Source organism: Glycine max, chromosome 3 (genome assembly GCF_000004515.6).
Source record: "Glycine max cultivar Williams 82 chromosome 3, Glycine_max_v4.0, whole genome shotgun sequence".
Lineage (NCBI taxonomy): Eukaryota > Viridiplantae > Streptophyta > Magnoliopsida > Fabales > Fabaceae > Glycine > Glycine max.
Window position 1 is genome coordinate 31811756 of NC_016090.4, and position 20049 is coordinate 31831804.

The window sequence follows — 20049 nt, forward strand, 5'->3', positions numbered from 1 at the left end:
TCTGATTGTATACAAACTTAGAAACAAATTCTGCATAAGTAAGATTTCTCCCTTCAACAGAATTTTGGTTGGTGTTCATCCATGAAATAAACTTTGAATCAGAGATACTTGGCCTAGACAATACATCATCAATATGATCATGGTCTTCATAGAGAACACTATGTTGGCCTGGAAGATGGAAGTGTAATCTTTCAACAGCAGGTTTTCTGCCATGTATTGGAAATCCAAAGATTCTCCAAGTAGATTCACAGGGACATATGTATTTGTTAGGAAGATAGAATTAGTTGTTATAACAATGATGATCAGATAAATTAGAGATCAAGTTTTAAAAATATCTGCAATCTAGATATTCTTTGATCTCATCATTATGGGTGCCACCATTCTCAGTTTGATCGTTATCTTCATCAATCAAAACAACAGTCACCCTATCATATCCCTTGTTGATGTACTTAAATAAATATTTGATAGAAGTGCTTTGGTTACACCATTCAATATTGATATGCGCTTGGTATTTTCTGAGCAATCTTGGATTGTAAGGTACAATATACATGTTATCAACTATAACACCATTTTTCTCAATTGCATTACCGTTGTTTCTTCTACGATAGACTGGAAAACCATCAGCATCTAAAATAGTATGCAGCTGGAACATTTTAGGATAGAAACGACTACACTTGCCTTTTTTCATGCATGGAGATCCAGGATTCAGACTTCCACATGGACCATGAACCATATGGTTTTTTACTAATGAATACAGTTCTGGATCATCTTGCTGTGAAGGTATCTCTGCCAATACAATTTGATCAATTTCATCTGAGGATGGGTATTTGTTATCAGGATGTAAAAAAAGCAACAAATGGACATGAGGTAGGCCTCGTTTTTGAAATTCTATTGTATACATATATGCAATTTATTAGTAAGTCTGTTAATAGAAAATAATTAAAGTTATTAGATATGATTGTGTGATTAATATTGGCAATGTAAAATAACAATGTCACACATAATATAAATTCAACAAACTTAGAATCAACTTACATGCAATAACTTTGCCTAGCATGTGATTCTTTGTCAGGTTCATAAGCATTTGTTCATACTTTAGTTTGAAGACTCTGGAGATTATGTCTGGCCTATCTGCTGCTTTCATATTCAACGGATTCAGCAATCTATGGATTTCGGGCCAGTTTGGATTGTAGGTTAAAGTAATAAAAAGATTTGGGAAGCCCACATGGCTACATATGGTCATACCATCAAAATAAAGTTGATCCATATAGCGCGGACTGCCAACAAAAGTTGAAGGCAAAATGACTCTTTTACCTTTATTTAGGTCTCTCCTACTTCCATCATCCAATGACTATAGTAAGCTACAAAACTTGTCAACTCGAAGTTTTTTTTGGTTGTTTCTGATGTAAGAAAGTCTTTCTGACTCAACCATAGTATAGCCATCAACAACAAATTGTTGGAATAGTCTCCTAGAATTCAACAAAGTCATAGATTCATTTGATCTGCACTGTAGCCTATAAGAAAACCACTCCCTCATTGTAAGACGATTTCTTTTCCTTTTCTTACCATCTGATCGACTGCTATGTAGAATATCAGGTCTATATCCATTTTCCCCGTAAGGAAATAAGAGAGGGTATTGTAGAGGTAGATAGCTAGAATGTAATTCATGGATCCTTTGTAGTTGTCCATGCTGAGTTTCAATAATAATATCTCTTTTTGAATTTGCATCAAAATCGCCTACTATTAGTGCTGCAACTTCAGGAACAGTAGGTACATTATATGTACGACCATGTTTCTCACGATTAGCAATCAATTTAAACTTGATATTATTCACTTGAACATCTTGTAATCTATCTCTGGCCATCCTGAAAGTTTTTGCATGCACGTTGTATTCATCTAGCATCTCACTAAGTTGTGAAACAATGTGTTCTTGAATTTGATTATGTGGACTGCTGACCAAAATAAACAATTATATATACGATGATTGGAAGATTAGTAATGCAGAATAAACAATTGAATCATGTTTAAATGTAAGATTGTTGATCAATGTTATGCATTTATAATAATAATAATGAAAGACTAACTACCTTATTGCATTAATCCTATTATGCACTTCATTTTCTGTGTCAAAGATATACAATTGTGCAAATTTTGGTTCTTTCCCAGGCATCGGTAACATACTACCTATTCTATGACATGGTTGACCTTGAATTCTTATTGTAGGAGGTCCTCTTGAATGATTAATTGATTTGTCAAACTTAATACCAGCAGAAGTAAAGGCAAACATCATGTTATATGTCCTTATGTTCTGTTGGTAATTTTTACTATCAGATGTACCATGATCATACAAAAGTTGGTAGAGATATTTAGGTGGACTTTGTAACAATGGAAGTTCAACCTTGTCATTTCCACAACATAAACTGAATCTTGGATTTGTAGTTCTTTTATCTTTTGAGACTCTTTCATCATACCACATATTTGCATTACAGTGACTACACTGCATATGGCAAAGTGAAGTTGGTCATTGAAAATGTTTTAGGAAAACATGTAAATTGAAACACGATAAACAAAAGCAGTTTTGTAGAGTGAAAGATATTCGACAGCGAGCTAATAACATAGTGTTTATCAATATTAATTGTTACCTTCTCTATTAATTGCGGGCTCATTTCTCAAGTGAAGAAACTGAAACACAGCCCATGAAAATTGCATTTAGATTAGATTATAGCATTATAATGTAGAAAATTAATTTGATAAAGTCTATTTTAATTGGTACCTTGTGTTGATTCAGAACTCTCATCCTCTGATGAATCACGAATATTGACTAAAAAAGTGAATTGAATCTAAGTTTAGTGGAATTTATTTAATGTGGAATGGATTCACATAATATTGAATGTACCTTACAGTTTGCTTGTCCTTGTGTGAAAAAAATTATGGATATTGTATTACTAAATCAACAAACTAATTAAAATTATTAACTGTAATTTGGAACATAATATTTTGAATTGCTTACAATCAATATTCTGAGCCAGATCATTAACTTTGTGCTGCCTAATACCTTTATTCTTTATCCTGGCTTGTGCCGTATCACGATGATTTGCATGCTCATGGTTATCCATGTTCTTGATGGTTGTTGTTAATCTTGACTGAGTTATAAAATTTTCGCTGACTTCTTGTTTTAATATATTACAATACATGCAAAATTAAAATTGCAAAAGTCCATGGACATGCAGAAAAGGAATGTTATTCCACTCGAACCAAGACATAACTTGACTTGTTGACTAAAATTATAAATGTTGACACCTTGTTAAATGGATCATACTTTGATAAAAATGATTAGACATGCATGTATAGCCATGATTATAGTCATGGTTTTGACGGCCACATTAAAACTTGAAAAGTAAGTAATCAAAAGTAAGCATAAGGAAAAACACTAAAATTATGAATGCTGACAGCTAATTAAATGCACTAAATTGATTAGACTTGCATTTATAACCATTATTATACCTATGCTTTGGCACCATCGATAAGAAATATGATATCGAAAATGCTATGCATGGCAGAATTAGGATGTCAAGCTAAAGAGAAATTGTTTTTTTACTTGTTTTATTAATTGTACATCATATTGAGACATATGATGAAAGATGGAGTAAATTTATCAAATATCCGATTCTGCATTTGCGAAAGCAAAATCAAGCAAAAAATGCTATCTAAATTAACAAATCATGCTAAATAATGATTGATAATAAAGAAACGCTTAATTACATATCATTGATGATCCAAGATCATGTTTCTCAAGACTCCAAAGCTGATACTTTTGTCTTGGTGTGTATATTCTACTGTTAGAAAATTAATCAGATATGAATGCTGATTTAGTTGTGCTAGTGATCAATATTTCCTGATCATCATTTCTAACATTTTAATTTGTTTCCCGTGAATACTTTGTGCTCAGACAATTAAGGATGCACAACATAAAATCAGATGAATTAATCATATATTAATGGTGATTTAGTTGTGCTACTGATCAATATTTCATGGTCATTATTTCTAATATTTTAATTTGTTTCCCATGAATACTTTCTGCTCAGACAATTAAAGATGCACACCTTAAAATCAGATGGCTTAATGGCCGGTTAAAACTTTAATTGAATTTTAACTTATCATCATTGTGAAGAACATGTTTTCTGAACTTTCTGTCTGGCAATCTCTAATTTTTATTTTCAAATCTTACTTGTTCTATCTCTCACGATATATTTCAATTCATAACATTTGCATAGCTCGATTTCTTTAAAGATGGCTTTATAACCATTAATATAAGCATGGTCTGTCGATAGTTATTTTAACAATTGAACAAATAAGGATTTTGAAATATAGTGCAATAGTTAAGGTGACATCGGATAAGCCACAGAACTAAAATGCCAGGATACTCGCATACAAACTAAGATTAAAATTTAAACAAAAGTTCTGATCAGAGTTCAAAAGCAACACCACCACAACAGAAATAAGGTAGAAGCCAATGTACAATATACAAATACCAAGGGGGGGGGGAATTGTTCAACACAACTTGGAAACAACCAAATGCACTAAATTCAGGCATGCTTTTTTAATTTGTTGGATGAAAGCTGCGCAGATGAAATTTGAGAGATCCCTGGTTCATCATCACAATCCTGAAATGCCTGCCGCTTTGTAGGTGTCAAGGGGAGTCCAAGCAGGGGATCATGATCTGGATTGCTAGATAAAACAAATGGCAATCAATAAGTTGAATGCTAAGTTGAAAGTCATGAAGTGTCAAAATGCAAGAATTGCAAGAAAGATCATATTTAAAAATGAGAGCAGTCATCAAAACTCAGATTCATGTTGAACAGAATGATTCGAATCAGAAATCGGGATATCCATTTTTGAAGATGTCTGAATAAGACATACATTGAAGATAACACAACCCATGGAAAACAGATAAATATGAATAGAATACATACTTTTCACAATAGTTAATGTCAAATAACTTGCACTGAACATTACCTCAGCATCAGCTAGCATATCCATCACAACATTTATCAAGCTCGAGTCAGCTGAACACTTCAAAACAGCAGAATTCCTGAACTTGGGTTGCACATTTATCTTGAAAGCAAGTTCATGACCCAGCAGCTTATCAAGTGCTTGGGGTGAAGCATTCAAATCAACATCATCATCCTTGTTCAAAGAGAATAATTGTATTACACAAACAAAAAATAACATATCAAACATAAACAGTTACAGTTGAATCCAAAAACACACTTCAATTTTAAGCTTATTAACTGCATCAGCTGATTGGCCAATTAATTCACTGCATTCACGGTCCCAAAGCAGGAATTTTGTGCTTTCATTTCCCTGGTTGATCATCACCTCAAGCCTATACCTGCCACCATATGCACCAATAGTCAAAAAATGATGAAGGCATAAAAAATACACAACATTTTAAAAGATCACAATCACCTAAGCACAGCTTCCTTATTGTATTTGCCGCATGCACATGTAAAGGGCGCCATCTCTGCATCACTTTTTTATGGCACTGAATGCAAGCTGTATAACACCATGAATGATTGTCTAGAACAATCCTAGTAATTGTGCCAACAGTGACACAAACAATTTCCTGCATGAAACAGCATAGACATCAAATAAAAAACTTCAGATAATGCACGACAAAGAATTAAAATCTATATAAGATCATTACTTCAGAGATGGTGTTAATCTCAGCAATAGTCTTTGCCTCAGCCTTGCCAAAGAATGATTCTTTTGATGATAATTGGATAAAACCTGAAAGTTGTGTACTCCCTTCACCATGGGATTTAAAAAATGACCGGGCCTCAATGCCCAACTCTGCAAGCCTACAAATATACAATGAACAACAAAAATAAGACAAAAAATAATCAACATATATTACATAACACATACAAAAAATACCGTTCATTGAATTCTTGAATCTCCATCACAGGCTGGTTAATAATTAACTTTGAAGCCTTGAAAGAATTACTGATCGATGCAGGATAAGATCTTGAATCATTTTAAAAAACAGAACCATAACATGCAATAGCATAAACAGAGAAATCAATAAATTCAAGATGAGGATATACCTTGCGCTTCCTTGATCCTACAATGACTTAATAGAACTGCAATTGGACCATCACCTTCATAATCATCTAAGAACTTCACAAACTGCAAGCAATAATCATCCCACAAAGTGAAAGATAGCAATTGCTGGCTATCAAAAACAAATAGTTATGAAACAATCAGTTATTAATAATAATATAATCATAGCCACAACTTGACAAAGCATATCACATAAATTGTCACCAAGAATCGAACTTCACCTCAAGTCCTTTAATTTGAAAACTACCCTTCTACCTTTTCCTGAAACTTGCCGAAAACCTCCTCCACAACACCAATAACATCTAAAGCAAGTAGGAAAATCAAGGAATGTTATTTAATTCCAAAAACAACAGAACTTTCAAAATAAACTCAATTGCAAAAATATAACTTAACATACCAACCAATAGTCCACGTTCAAACTGGCCATCCACAACATCTGCAAATCTAGCAAACCTGTATTTTCTAAAAGGGATGTCCCCTAGAACACACTCCCTCACAACAGTAACCCCAATAAACACTAATTTAAATTGATGATCACACACTCTGTACTGACCATTGTTTTTTAGCACTTTAAAATTGTGCATGACATAAGTACAATTTTCTTTCAAGTCCATTTTTTTACTTCAATTGGTCTTGTTTACAAACAACGTGGATCTCATCACCCTGGATTGCATTAAGGTTACAACACAATGAACTGAACAATGAGTAATAAGTAATAAAGCTACAAAAAAAAAACACAGAATTGAAGCATACATCGGAGGCCACAAACACCATTTCAGCTTGCTCAGATTTGTTAGGCATGCCAATAAACCATAGATAACTGATCCTCACACTGAGTTTAAGAGTTTCTTTTGAGCCATCGATGCTCTTTATCTTGTCTAGAGAACGTGCCATAACACTGCAAAAAAATACAACAAAGCCACCATCAAAACAGAAACACGATAAGCTAAACAAAAATCCAAAACCTCGTTCAACACACAAAAATGAGAAGCTAACATGCATGTAAGAAAACACACATGAAAACAGCACCAGAACAGAACATCAAAAGTACCACCAGCCCTAAACCAAACATGCAAACCAAACATCGTCCAACACAACAAAATTAAAAAATAACATGCATGCAACAAAACAAACATAAAAACACCACAGAAACAAAAGCCAAAAACCCTGAAAGGTAATATGCATGTAAGAAAAGAAAAGCCAGAAAACCATAAGCTAACATCGAATATAACAAAACATACATCAAAACAGCATCAAACAGAACCCAAATTAAACTGGTCTGTATCTGCAAAAATGAAAACCAAAAACGCGCAAACTGAAGAATGAAGATTGAAATGCAAGAAACCACGTAAAGAAGCAAAGGCCAGCACATGTACAACATGCAAAATAAAACACATGTAAATGCCATAATCAGCAAAATTAAACACCTGTAAGCATCAAAAGAGTGGTAAATTAAGGGCTAAAAGACCAAAAAACCAACAAAATGGATAGCTGTCACAATCTTAAGCAGGGGTATTTCAGTAATTTCCAGAGAATTCTCTTTTATAGATAATATATAAATGTAGTATTTTTTATTTATTTTATGCAAATTGCACGAGATTCGGCTTATGTATTAATTTTGATCATGAAGTCATAGTCATATCTAAGACTAACTGCAGGAGCTTGTGTCTTAGTGTGTCAAGGTATCATATCCGCTTTGGCTGTAATATATATGTTATCTCCTTGGGGCTACATAATGTGCATTTTGAGATGGATTGTAAGGTCATTATTGATATATAAAAAAAACAAACAAATTTAGATGTTTATGATAGTTAGGTAACATTCTTGATGAATGCCAAAGTTTTATCCCATAATCATGGCTTTAGCCCTGGTTATGTGAGGAGAAAAATTGATATTGTTGCTCATTCTCTTGATAGAGTGGCCCCATATATTTATTACTGTGTATTAATAAAATTAATTTTAAATATAATTGATTTTGAAGTGATATAATTTATATTTAAATATTTTTATTATAAAATTAAGTTATAAATAAAATTTAATATAAAATTTTGAATTTAATACATAAATTAGTCAAAGTTACTTCAAATCATAATTAATTTTCAACTATTTCTTAACATCAAACCAAACATATAAAATATATTTAAAATTAATTTTAGACTTAATCAATTTCAATTTTTTAACATAAATCAAACACACTTAATTTCATAATTTTCAACATGTTCCTTCATATATTGTCTCGTGATTATTAATAAATAACTATAACTTGTTTTTGTAATATATATATATATATATATATATATATATATATATATATATATATATATAATCTTTATACTTTTAATTTTTAACTATAACTTTGATTGATTTAATATATCAACTTTACAATTCATCCCTCCTCACCGTATGTGATGAGGGACAAAAACTATTATTTTTCTAAAGTTAAAGTGCCAAATTGATTAAAATAAAAATACCATCACTAATACCATATTTTACCCCCAAAAAAACTTATACTAGTCTCGAAAAAATAATAATAATAACAATAATAATAATAAAATTAATCTATCAGACTGTAACTAAAAAATAAAGACTAATCTCTTTTCAAGTATTAAATTGAATTTTGTTTTTCTAATAAAAAATTTATGTACAGAAAAAAATTAAAATCCTAATCTATATGATGAAAAAATCCAACCATCTATTTTATTAGTGATAAAATATTTTTTTATACTTTACAATAGACTTGCAGGCCAAGTATCGAGTTTTCCGTACCTAATTTGAATTCAACGTTATAACATCAGCAGTAGCAATCCATTTTTTTTTCCCTTAAAACTATTCTACAAAGGATTGTTGACCAAATTATTATTCACAAATAAACTATGTTAAGTTATTTTTAATACATATTGTTTATTCATTCCCGCAATGGATGACTACGTCAATTCAAATGCAGACAAATTAAAAGGATTGAAATTAAACCAACGACACTTCCAAGGCACAAAGCTATTGCTTTCTTTTCTTTCTAATAATGTTATCCCGAATTCAGAAGTTTTTTTTAAGAATAATTTTTTGACATTAGAAGAAAAAAGAATTAAAAAATTTAAATCCTTCAACTATTTTCTTTTGCTAGTTTTATACTTATTAAATAAAAATATTAAATATGTCATTTCCATTTAATATTTTTATAAAATATTAAGATGCTTAATAAAAAATCTCATAAAAATACAAATAAAAAACTCAATTTTTACCCTTAACCTTTAATTGAATATATAGTTCCAAAACGTTAAATTTATCTTATCAAATCAATTTTATATGAATTCCCTTACCTCACTTGTTTTTTCTTGGTGAATAACTCTTAGGGCAATTTTCAAATTGAGTAATAATAATTAAGTGAAACTGTTTGTGATTTAGGTTTGTATAATAATCTTCTAGCAATCAAAGTAAGTCTATACTGGCAATCACAATATGCCATCAAGCCTTGCTTAGCAATATTGTACGTGCTGCTCATTCTACCATTTTTTTTTACAGTTCTTTTCTATTTTTAATCAAATAATTTGATGAGATGAACTTTTATGTCAAATAAAGTTTATAGAATATCAATAAATCAAAAATATGTATAACTTTTAAAATAATTATTATTTCTTTTTATAAAAAAAATTATTTATTATTATTATTTTTGTAGAGATCACACTTTTCTGAGTATTTAAAATAATTATGATAAAAATTAATAAATTTTATTCAAAAGAAAAAAAACAAATTTATTGCAACAAATTTTATCAGTTAGTATTAAAAAATCATTTACATTTTTATATGTTAACTTTAAATAAATAATACTACTTGTTTAAAAAAATTTTAAAATAAATTTGTGTACATGTTTTTTTCTATAATAAATAGTGTATACATTAATACTACAATGTGATTCAAACTACATTAGCCACAAATTTAATAACCTTTATAATACTGATTACATTTTAATTAATTAAAAGTGTATTTATTTGTTAACATGCTCACATTTATTAAATTTAGCTAACACAATATATATTATCCTCAGAAATTTCCAGTGATTTTCCTTTCAAGGAAAATTACTCTCTTACCCCCCACCCCCACCCAGTTGCAACTTGCCGCAGTTCTTTCTTTTTTCCTCCAAATGCCAAGACTTTCTCACCATTCCTCTCAGCATTCATCGCATTGCCTTAACTAATAAATAGACACGGAAGGAAACTCAAAAAACCACCCAAAAAAATTCAAAAAACACAAACAACAACCTTTGACACAACATAGTGGAGCAAGAAGAATCGAAGTTGTTTGGTTTCTGTTTTTTTTTTTTTTTCTTTTTCTCCTATGTAATGCATCAGAAGAAATCCGAAGTCCAGATCGGAAAAGAAAGCAGTGGCGTCTCTTCCGATTTCAACCACCACCCACTCCCAATCCTAACTCCGAACCCAAACCAAGATGCTCTCCAATCACTAACCTCCACCGCACCCTACAAAAGACCTTCCCTCACCACCCAACCCCATCTTTCCAAATCCCCAACCCTCCACAAATTCCCAACCCTAAAACCACGCCACGTCACCACCACCACCGCCGCCGCCACCACCACCGTTCTCTCCCTCCTCCGCCGCCGCCTCCGCCACCGTCTCCGCCTCTTCCTCTTCCTCTTGCTCCCCTTCTTCTACTTCCTCGTCTCCCACCCCACAAACTCCTTCCTCCTCGATTTCCTCTCCGCCTTCTCCTTCTCCGCCGCGCTCTTGTTCTCTCTCAACCTCGCCCTCCCTCGAATCCCCTCCCTCCGCCTCTTCCTCAACCTCAAGCCCAAGGCCAGGTCCGGCCTCAAACTCCCAATCTTCTGGACCGTGGGAGCCCGCCCAGGCCCGGCCCAGGCCCAACCCCAGCCCGCGGGCCTTCGCTTATCCGTGGTGCCCTACGCGAACGGCGACGTGTACGAGGGGGAGCTGAAGGGAGGGAAGTGTTGTGGGAGTGGGGTTTACTATTACAGTATGAGTGGAAGGTATGAGGGGGATTGGGTGGATGGGAAGTACGATGGGTTCGGGGTGGAGACGTGGGCCCGGGGGAGCCGGTACCGAGGGCAGTACCGGCAAGGGTTACGGCACGGGTTCGGGGTGTACCGGTTCTACACCGGGGATGTTTATGCCGGGGAGTGGCTGAGTGGACAGAGTCATGGGTGTGGGGTTCACACGTGCGATGATGGGAGCAGGTATGTCGGGGAGTTCAAGTGGGGCGTTAAGCATGGCCTTGGACACTACCATTTTAGGTATGGATTGCGGGAGGTTTGTGTTTAATTGAAGTGATAGAAATTTTGTGTTTGAATGTTTTTATTTTATTTTAAAAGTAAGTTGGTAGTAAAATTCGATATAATTTTTTTTGTAATCTAATTATGTAATAGTTAGGTAAGGTTGTTTTAATTCACAATCAATTCTGGACTCAGAATTGATTTGCCAGTGTGAAACTGAACATGTGAATATTTACTTAAGATTGGGTTAGTTGGTGTTTCGATGTGATTCTGGATTATCTTACTTGAATCCAAACATGTCTGAAATCAGTTGGTTTGTAGTAGTTGATGGCTGTTTGTTGGCTTGGATTTGTTGGAAGTTGATTTTGGTGTTATTGATTGGTGTTTGATTGGGATTTGGATGTGAATTGGTGGTGGGTGTGTTTTTTATTTGGTTTGTTGTGTGTGTGTGAATGTTTTGTGAGGTGTTTTTGGAATGGTGTTGGTGCTTGGTTTAGTTTTGTGGTTTCTTAGGTTTGTGGATTATGGCAATATCCTACTTCTTGAATGATATTTAGCTGCTTGTGTGTGCGTGTTTGGTGGCGGGGGTGCTTTGTTGTTTAGGGTTTGAGAATTGAGGATGATGTTATGTTATGGAGGCTTTTGTAGTATGTAATTATAAAGTGATTGGATGTTTGTTTTGCTTTGATTTGTTGTGTGTATGTGTGAAGCTTTTGTGAGTTAGTTTGGCAGGATGTTGGGGCTTGATTTGGTTCTGTACTTTGTCATCAGTTTTGTAGGTTTGCCTCAATTTCTTCATTCAATAACCTTTTACTGCTCTCTGTCCGTGTGGGTTGTGTTAGGGCATATAATCTTGAATGTTGGAATGCCATTCATTTCTATTCAGTTTTTACGGTTGAAAGCATGTGCATAGGGGATAAAGATACACAAGAGCTTGATTTGCTTCAGTTGTCAATTGTTAGTTGTGACTTATGCGTTGTGTGCGTGTGGTTATGAACTTATGATTTTGTTGATTGGTCTTTGGTGTTTAGCAATCAAGCATGGTTTTGTTGGTGTTGATTTTTATTTTGTTTGTTGTGATTGCGTGCATGTTTTGGTTTTGTTTGTTTTGCATGTATGAAAGTTTTATAAGATGACTTTGGCAGGTTGTTGGTGCTTGATTTGGTTTTGTGCTTTGCCTTTGGCTTGACAATTTCTTCCTTCTGGAATAGTGTATGTTGCTCTAGCTGTCCATGTGGGTGTAGGTCTTGCTTTGTTGTTGACATGTTGCTTGGCTATTGGTGTTTAGTGTATGACAATTGAGAATGGTGTGATGGCGGCTTTTTTATTGGATGTAAACTGATTGCTTCCCTGTTTTGTTTTGTTTTGATTTGTTGTGTGTAAAGCTTTTGTGAGTTACTTTGGCTGGATGTTGGGGCTTGATTTGGTTATGTACTTTGTCGTTAGTTTTGTAGATTTGCTGCAACTTCTAAGTGTAACCTTTTGCTGCTCTTGTGGGTTGTGTTAGGTTTTATTTTATTATCTTAAAAGTTAGAATACCAGTCATTTCTTACAGTTGAAACCATGTGCATAGAGGATAAAGATATAGAACATGTCTTTGATTTAATTTGCTTCAGTTGTGGCTTCTGTTTTGTCAAAAGTACCTGTAGGCCTTTGAAATTATACTTGGCTTGGGTCGTGTATCAGTTGTGTGTACCTATTGGTAACAATTGTTGGGCATAATATGTCATGTACTTATTGCAAAGCCATTGTTTTGAGATTTTTGAGGATGTTCATTTTTACTGTATCTTTAGCTTTTCCAGGAAGGAAGTAAGATTTAAATAGACTGAATACCCGTAACATACTATTCTAATGGTAGTTTGTTTTACCTACATTGGCATTTGTCTGCCAACTGACTAGCTGTGTGAAAGCTAATAAATGGGATTTTAATATTGAAATCAAAGAAAAGATGCAGTAAGCATGAAATCTCATAATGAAGTTGGTCAAATTGCTTTGAATAAATGGCCTGAGACTGATGCTCTTGGTTCAAAAGCACCTGCACCACCCCTGATGGGACCTCATATGGGGAATTAAGAAGAAAGGAAGAGGCAGCAAGAAAGGAAATGCCACTTCTTTGTGGAAGTATACTACTATTATATGAAAAGCCACATTCATTTGTGGTGTCTGATTACTAATTTAATACAAAACATCAGTCTGAAAACCTTTCCTTCTTATTGTACTACATTTTAAGTTTTGAAATGGTAAATGTCTAGTGAATAGCAAGTATAAGTTTATAAGTTTGTAGGGAGAGAGGCAAGCATACTTCTTACCCTGATCATGATTTAAACACACCCGCCATAGCAATCATTTCGAACATGTTTGGATCAGTAAAACCCAAAGGGAATGGAAGGGGTAAAGATTGTAGAATTATCAATGGCAGTATGAAATAGGATTGATGGATATCACATAAAGGGACCCTTTCCATCAGAGTAAAAGGAAAAAGGAGGTGATGGAAGTATTTTATGATATTATTGTATTTGCTTTTGAGGTGCTCTCTTTATTTATAGTACTGGTTGATGAGAATGAGTTCATTTTCATTATCTGGGTGAACAAATTTTTATGTCCTTCTATGGAAGAAAGACCAATACAAGAGGAGAGTAGAAAACCATTTTGAGGGAATACATTATTTACTTGTTATTTTATATTTCTTTTGTGATTCATTTGAATAAAAGATCAAATAGTTATCTATAAAAACCCCTAATACATTATTTATGTTTCATAAATTTCAAGTTGGTGAATCTTGACACAAATTAAGGGTTTGTGGATTTTTGTTTATTATGAATACATGAGACAACAAATATAATTACTAAAATGCAGTAAAAACTGAAAGATTAAAAGTGTAAACTTGCATATGACCCCTATTTGTATGTATTCATGTTCTTAGGACTTATCTTCATTATTGCTAATTTCAGTTTACAAGGGAAAGAGTATCTGCTCCCAAGGATAGACTCTGTTTTGAAGGTGCTTTATACCTCTCAAACTTTAAAACAATAGGTTATTCCATAATAATAACACAACACATGTTCTGAAGGGACACATAATCTCGAGTTCCTTGCAAGGAGCTAATTCCACAAGTTGGCCTTTGTTAAGCATCTACAATCTACACTGATTCCTTCTGTTTTTTCATTTCAAAATGGAATGTGCTGTCTTGGGCGTGCATTTTATGAAAATCGGTGCTTAATCCTATGATGCATGAATACATTTTTCTGATTTTTTCTTGAATGTGGGTTCCTCTCTTCTCAGGATCATTGGTGCATTATTTTTTAATTGAATTACACTGGACTTTGAGTGGCTGCTTTTTCTTTGCTCACCAGTAAGTGTTTTTATTTTTGTTGGAACTAATTATTTCTGTTTTTATCAGAAATGGCGATACATATGCTGGCGAATACTTTGCGGATAAGATGCATGGATTTGGGGTATACAGTTTTGCTAATGGCCATCGTTATGAAGGATCCTGGCATGAAGGCAAAAGGCAAGGTCTTGGAATGTATACATTTAGAAATGGAGAAACCCAGTCTGGTCACTGGCAAAATGGAGTCCTTGACATTCCAAGCACACAGAGTACCACCTATCCTGTTTCCCCTGTTGGGGTCAATCATTCCAGAGTACTTAATGCAGTCCAGGTACACTCTACATTTTATGATTTAGTTTACCTTAATATATTGCTTAATATTATTTCTCAATGTATCATTAAAGAACAAAGAAGTCGGCATAGAATAGTCTGGGTGATATTTATGTCAATGGCATAATGATGTGCCAATTTTTTCTGAGCAAATTGTTTTACCCTCTCTTGAGAGAGATGCTTAAATGACACTCCCCTCTCTTAATCGGGGAATACAAGTTGCATCGAAATAATTTTCAATATAAACAAACCTCTTAAACAATTGTAAACAATTATTAAACAAGAGAAAGAAAAGAACTCTAGAAAGTTCATTTACATTAAAATAGACTCAAATGTAACTTATATCCATCTTTCAAGGAGGAGTGCATAATTTAAGCATTTCTCAAAGTGAGAAAATTGTACATTCTCTCTTTTGATGTAAAATGTGATATACTTTAGTTACATGCTTTATTGTAATTTTTTATTTCTGAATCTACTAATTTTTTATATTGGTTTCCTTGCTCTATGTTTCTTGGTTTCCTATCACTGCATCTTAACAATTGTTTCACTAATTCCAAGTAAAAAATAGTATTACTACACCCCTAGAAATAAATAGCCAGAATTCTCACAGATTTTAGCTAGATTCAAGAGTTGTTGGATAAGATAATACTAACAGTCCCTCATTTATCCAATAGTCAATAAGTTTGCCATTCATTTTGTCAAAAATTCTCTCTGCCTACAATTTTCCATATTATTGAACATTTACTTCTATACGTGTAAAATTAGCTCATTTGTGTAGAAGAAGAGACAAAATCAACTGCAAACAGTTATGTTTGCATCATTAGGAGCTTTCATTATTAGTGATGTGTTTCCTTGTAAAAAACAGGAAGCAAGAAGAGCAGCTGAGAAAGCCTATGATGTGGCCAAGGTAGATGAGAGGGTTAATAGAGCAGTAGCTGCCGCTAACAGAGCAGCCAATGCAGCTAGAGTAGCTGCTGTCAAGGCCGTGCAAAACCAAATGCTTCATAATGTTAACAGCACGAGCATCCCAATTCCCATTGTGTGAGGCTGTCAGCTGCAAACTTTTGATAGTAGAGATGCACGAGATTGTCAGAAGAGGTCGGTAGTTTAAACTGCTTTGTTTACACCGTCATCATCACTGCTGGCTGAATGAAATCAAGCAGATTTATTATCCATCTGCCACGAGTCTTGTATAGAGGGAGGAAGGGTGATGGCTTCCACATGGTAAAATACTACATATACATACTATATTTTTTCCCTTTGCCTACATTTTGTAAATTTACTTAGATGTAAATGCTGGTGTGCGGGTGAAACCTCAACCCAGCTACTGTTGTAAGATCGCTTGGTAAAATAAGGAGAGAAACAAACATCTAGCCTAAAATATTCTATTTTTTCCCACTTGCTATTTTTGCTTTATCTGACTTTGGAATGAGATATGTTTCATGTCACGTGTTAACCAGAGTTTTCTATTGGTTAGATAATGCATTGTGTTTGTTAAAATTAAATTGTAAAGATGAGGGTTTATAACTATATTTTATATATCAGTAATATAAATTGATATAAATTAAATTGTGTTTGGTGTAAAAGGTTGAAAGCATGATTGGCTTAAAGAATTTTGGGTGTGATGTTTTGCTTTATCTACCCAAATGTCTGCACCTTTAATGTAACTGAAAACAATGCTCTTTATTGATTGGGTTACATCTTTAGTCGGTGGGACTGGGAGAGCATGTGAGAAAAGCACAGTAGTGAGAGGAGGTTTAGATTCTATGTTTTCATATGCCGGATCTGATTTTTTTGCTGTTCCTTTTTCAGTTGTTTCTATGCTGTCCATTAAAAATCACACAATTTTAAAATTGAATCATTAAATTAAATATTAATAAAATTAAATATTAATACAACTACATGAACAGTATAGGAACAGTTGGAAGAAGGACAATAGAAAAATCAATTTTCATAAGTCAATTTTCATATGTTTAGTGTGCATTTGGTTTAGCACTTTAACGAGTTAGAGGAGGTTTAGATATTATTTTGAAAAGGTTGAGAAAGAAATTCTAATCAAACGAGTTTTTTTATTATTACTGGGAAGTGTTAGAATCTATTTTATATTAGAACTCAATTATGAGTTGCTTCTTGCCAAACTTCATTTTGGATTCTAGAATCACCAATTGAAAAACCCTAAGGGCGAAGCTAGATTACATATAAAAAAAAAAAAAAATTTGGGGAGGGTGTAGTTTGGCTATAATGAGTGCCAATCCAAGAATTGCTTGTTGAGTATAGTTTTATACTGATTGCAAGTAAAATTTCTATATCTTTTAAAATAAATTGTTTATTAGTGCTAGTTAAGAGAAATATTAACAATATAAATTTTAACACTTCTAATCATAATTTTTTATCATCAATTAAAATATATTAAGATTAAGAGATGATGTGGATTTCAATTTTTATTTACTAAATTTTACTTGATTTTATAATTTTAATAAATTTCAGTTAATAACAAAAAATGTGTTTAAAAACATGTATTAGAAAGTAAAGTGTTAACACTCATCTAAATGTAATTGTTAAACATTTACAAACTATGAATTTATCAGAGCCATAGTGAGTTTATTGTGTTCCGTATGAATTTTCTTTTGTAAGAATACAACTTTTTTTAATCAGAAAGTTGCTTATTTATTAAAATGAATATTTATTTTAACAAATTAATTTAAACAAACTGATACATGACTGATCCAGTTATGAGTAATTGATAAGTGAGTGGTGATATGTGAATGTTCTATCATTCTAAATACATTATTAATATTTAATATTTTTTTATTACTCTTTTCTTATCATATATATATATATATATATATATATATATATATATATATAATCAATCTTTATTGTTGATAGTTGAATAATTTTATTTTAAAATTCTTTTACCACTTTGAAAGCCCGCAAGGGGTGGGCCTGTGGTAGCACCTTCTGTCTGAGACATCCCCATCAGCTGTTATTCTCTTGTCACCTCACGCCACCTCATCCATGTTAATCCCATTATTTTTTCATCCATGTTGGCTTCACTTTTGAGGGGTGTTTGTGTGTGGTTTGAGGTGATTTTAACTTAATATTAATCAGAATCAAATAAGAAAATTAAGTCATGGTTTGGTTAGTTAAGATTATTTATGAAATTAAAATTAAATTATATCAATCTTTTATGCTTTGGTTCAGTTTAATTTTTACAATTTAAAAATTCTGCTAATAAGTATTAAAAAAATATTTAAAAAGTTTTTTTTAATTAAAAAAAACTTGAATAATAATTGGTTCAAGTTGTAATGATTAAACTTAAAAAAAAAAAAGTAAAACAAGGAGCTAGACACGTGGGAGAGAAACATTGGGGCAAACGAAGAGAGGATCACAGAGAATGATTTTAGGCATTAGTCTTAGGGTTTCAATTTTAGGCATTAGAGGAGAGAGTGAGAGTCCGAGCGTTAAGTTTAATGTTTTAATCTTAGTGTATGATTGTATGTAAGTGTCATTTTCACAAATGTTTAAATTAAATGTTGTGCACATATATAAGTTCTATAATTATTAAACTGAGTGTGGTTTAATTTGATTTGGATCAATTTTTAATGTCAAACAAAAAATCGATCTGAATCATTTAATTTGGGAAAAATAAAACTAATATCCTTCAATTATTTTTTGCTCTATAATTTTTTGGATTGATTTTTTATTTTACTTTGATTTGGTTCGGTTTTCAACACTCATACAATCATAATTGTGTACATTTTCTTTTTTGAATTTTGAAAACATTATTTTAAATAAATTTGCATTTAAAATTATTGAACGTAATTAAGCCATGTGTTTAAATTTTAAAGTAATATTATTTGTAAAAAAATACCTTTGATCCAGAATCAATAAGAGAAATTTCAATGGAGAAACTTTAAGTGAAATAAACTAAAATGAAGCATCATAAATAAAATAATTATTTTATTTTTTATATATTTTTACTGTATAATGCAAAAGAGATTAATTTCATTTCATACTTCTAAATTTGAAAAAAAAAATAGCGATGCTGAATGAATTTCGTTGTATTTTTTTATTTATATACCTCTATCAATAAAACCTAATACATCTTTTTATTTAATCTCTTTATATATCTTTCTAATAATTATTTTATAAGCACTGCAATCTTTTTATTAATTTAGATGTTGTATGAGTAATTAGTAGTATACTTATATAACTTATCCAATAAGTATAGCTCATGTGACAACATTAAATCTCGGACAAAAAATTAATTTCATAATTGACTTAAATGGCTAAAGCTTGTAAGGATATATTGGATATTACCGGGAAACCAACGTAAATTTTTTTTTATAGTGATCTTAGCGACAACGTTAGTAATGGTATTAATGATAGAGATTAAAACACAGTAAATTTAGTGGTCCAGACACCAAACTTAATTTTTCTACATGTATGGTCGAAATAGTAAAGTACAGATTATTAATAATTAAACTTACTATTCAAAAATAATAATAATTAAACCTAATTTGTAATTTCTTTGTACTTTTCTGAATGATAAAAAAACTAATTTGTAATTCAAATTTTTTTTATGGAATGGGATATATGTTTCTTTTGGAATGCTAGCATGCGTCTAAAAGAAAAAGTGGATATATGCAAGTATTTTCGTTTTCGAATTCATGTTAGCATGGGAGCTATATCAAAAGAGTAAGTGATATTAAATCAATGTTAGTTATCTCATACAAGAAAACTTTTATCGTGGGAGACTTTGTTCTATCTCCCAAGTTGTGATATTTTTATAAACCATTGGATGAAGAACAAGATAATCTGATGGTCACAATGAGACTAAGTAAGTAGTTTATTCCTTAATGATGTTGATCAAAAACAAAATTAATATTTAGTTATATTCCATGTGTAAAAAATTCACAACATTATATTGTCAAAACCTTCGTCCTCAACCAATATCTTCTGCTTGAACCTCATCTTCTTCATCATTCTCTAAGTTGTTCATTCATTTCATTTTCAACTG

At 32.3% G+C, this 20049-nt stretch overlaps 2 protein-coding genes across 2 annotated transcripts; one reads left to right on the forward strand and one right to left on the reverse strand.

The window, feature by feature from the left end:
• Window positions 1-4836: 4836 nt before the first annotated feature.
• Window positions 4837-10298, reverse strand: LOC121174572 (uncharacterized). Its single transcript, XM_041013936.1, has 12 exons — window positions 10209-10298; window positions 7365-7408; window positions 6877-7021; window positions 6765-6786; window positions 6521-6601; window positions 6379-6425; window positions 6108-6189; window positions 5708-5853; window positions 5478-5626; window positions 5272-5392; window positions 5017-5187; window positions 4837-4905 (listed from the first exon to the last, which is right to left on the reverse strand). Exons 1-12 carry the CDS (start codon window positions 10296-10298, stop codon window positions 4837-4839), a joined length of 1167 nt encoding a protein of 388 aa, XP_040869870.1.
• On the forward strand, window positions 10240-16407 carry LOC100784010 (uncharacterized). The gene is made up of 3 exons (XM_041013979.1): window positions 10240-11386; window positions 14766-15027; window positions 15892-16407. The coding sequence occupies exons 1-3, from the start codon at window positions 10461-10463 to the stop codon at window positions 16069-16071; spliced, it is 1368 nt and encodes a 455-aa protein (XP_040869913.1). The 5' UTR covers window positions 10240-10460; the 3' UTR covers window positions 16072-16407.
• Window positions 16408-20049: the final 3642 nt, after the last annotated feature.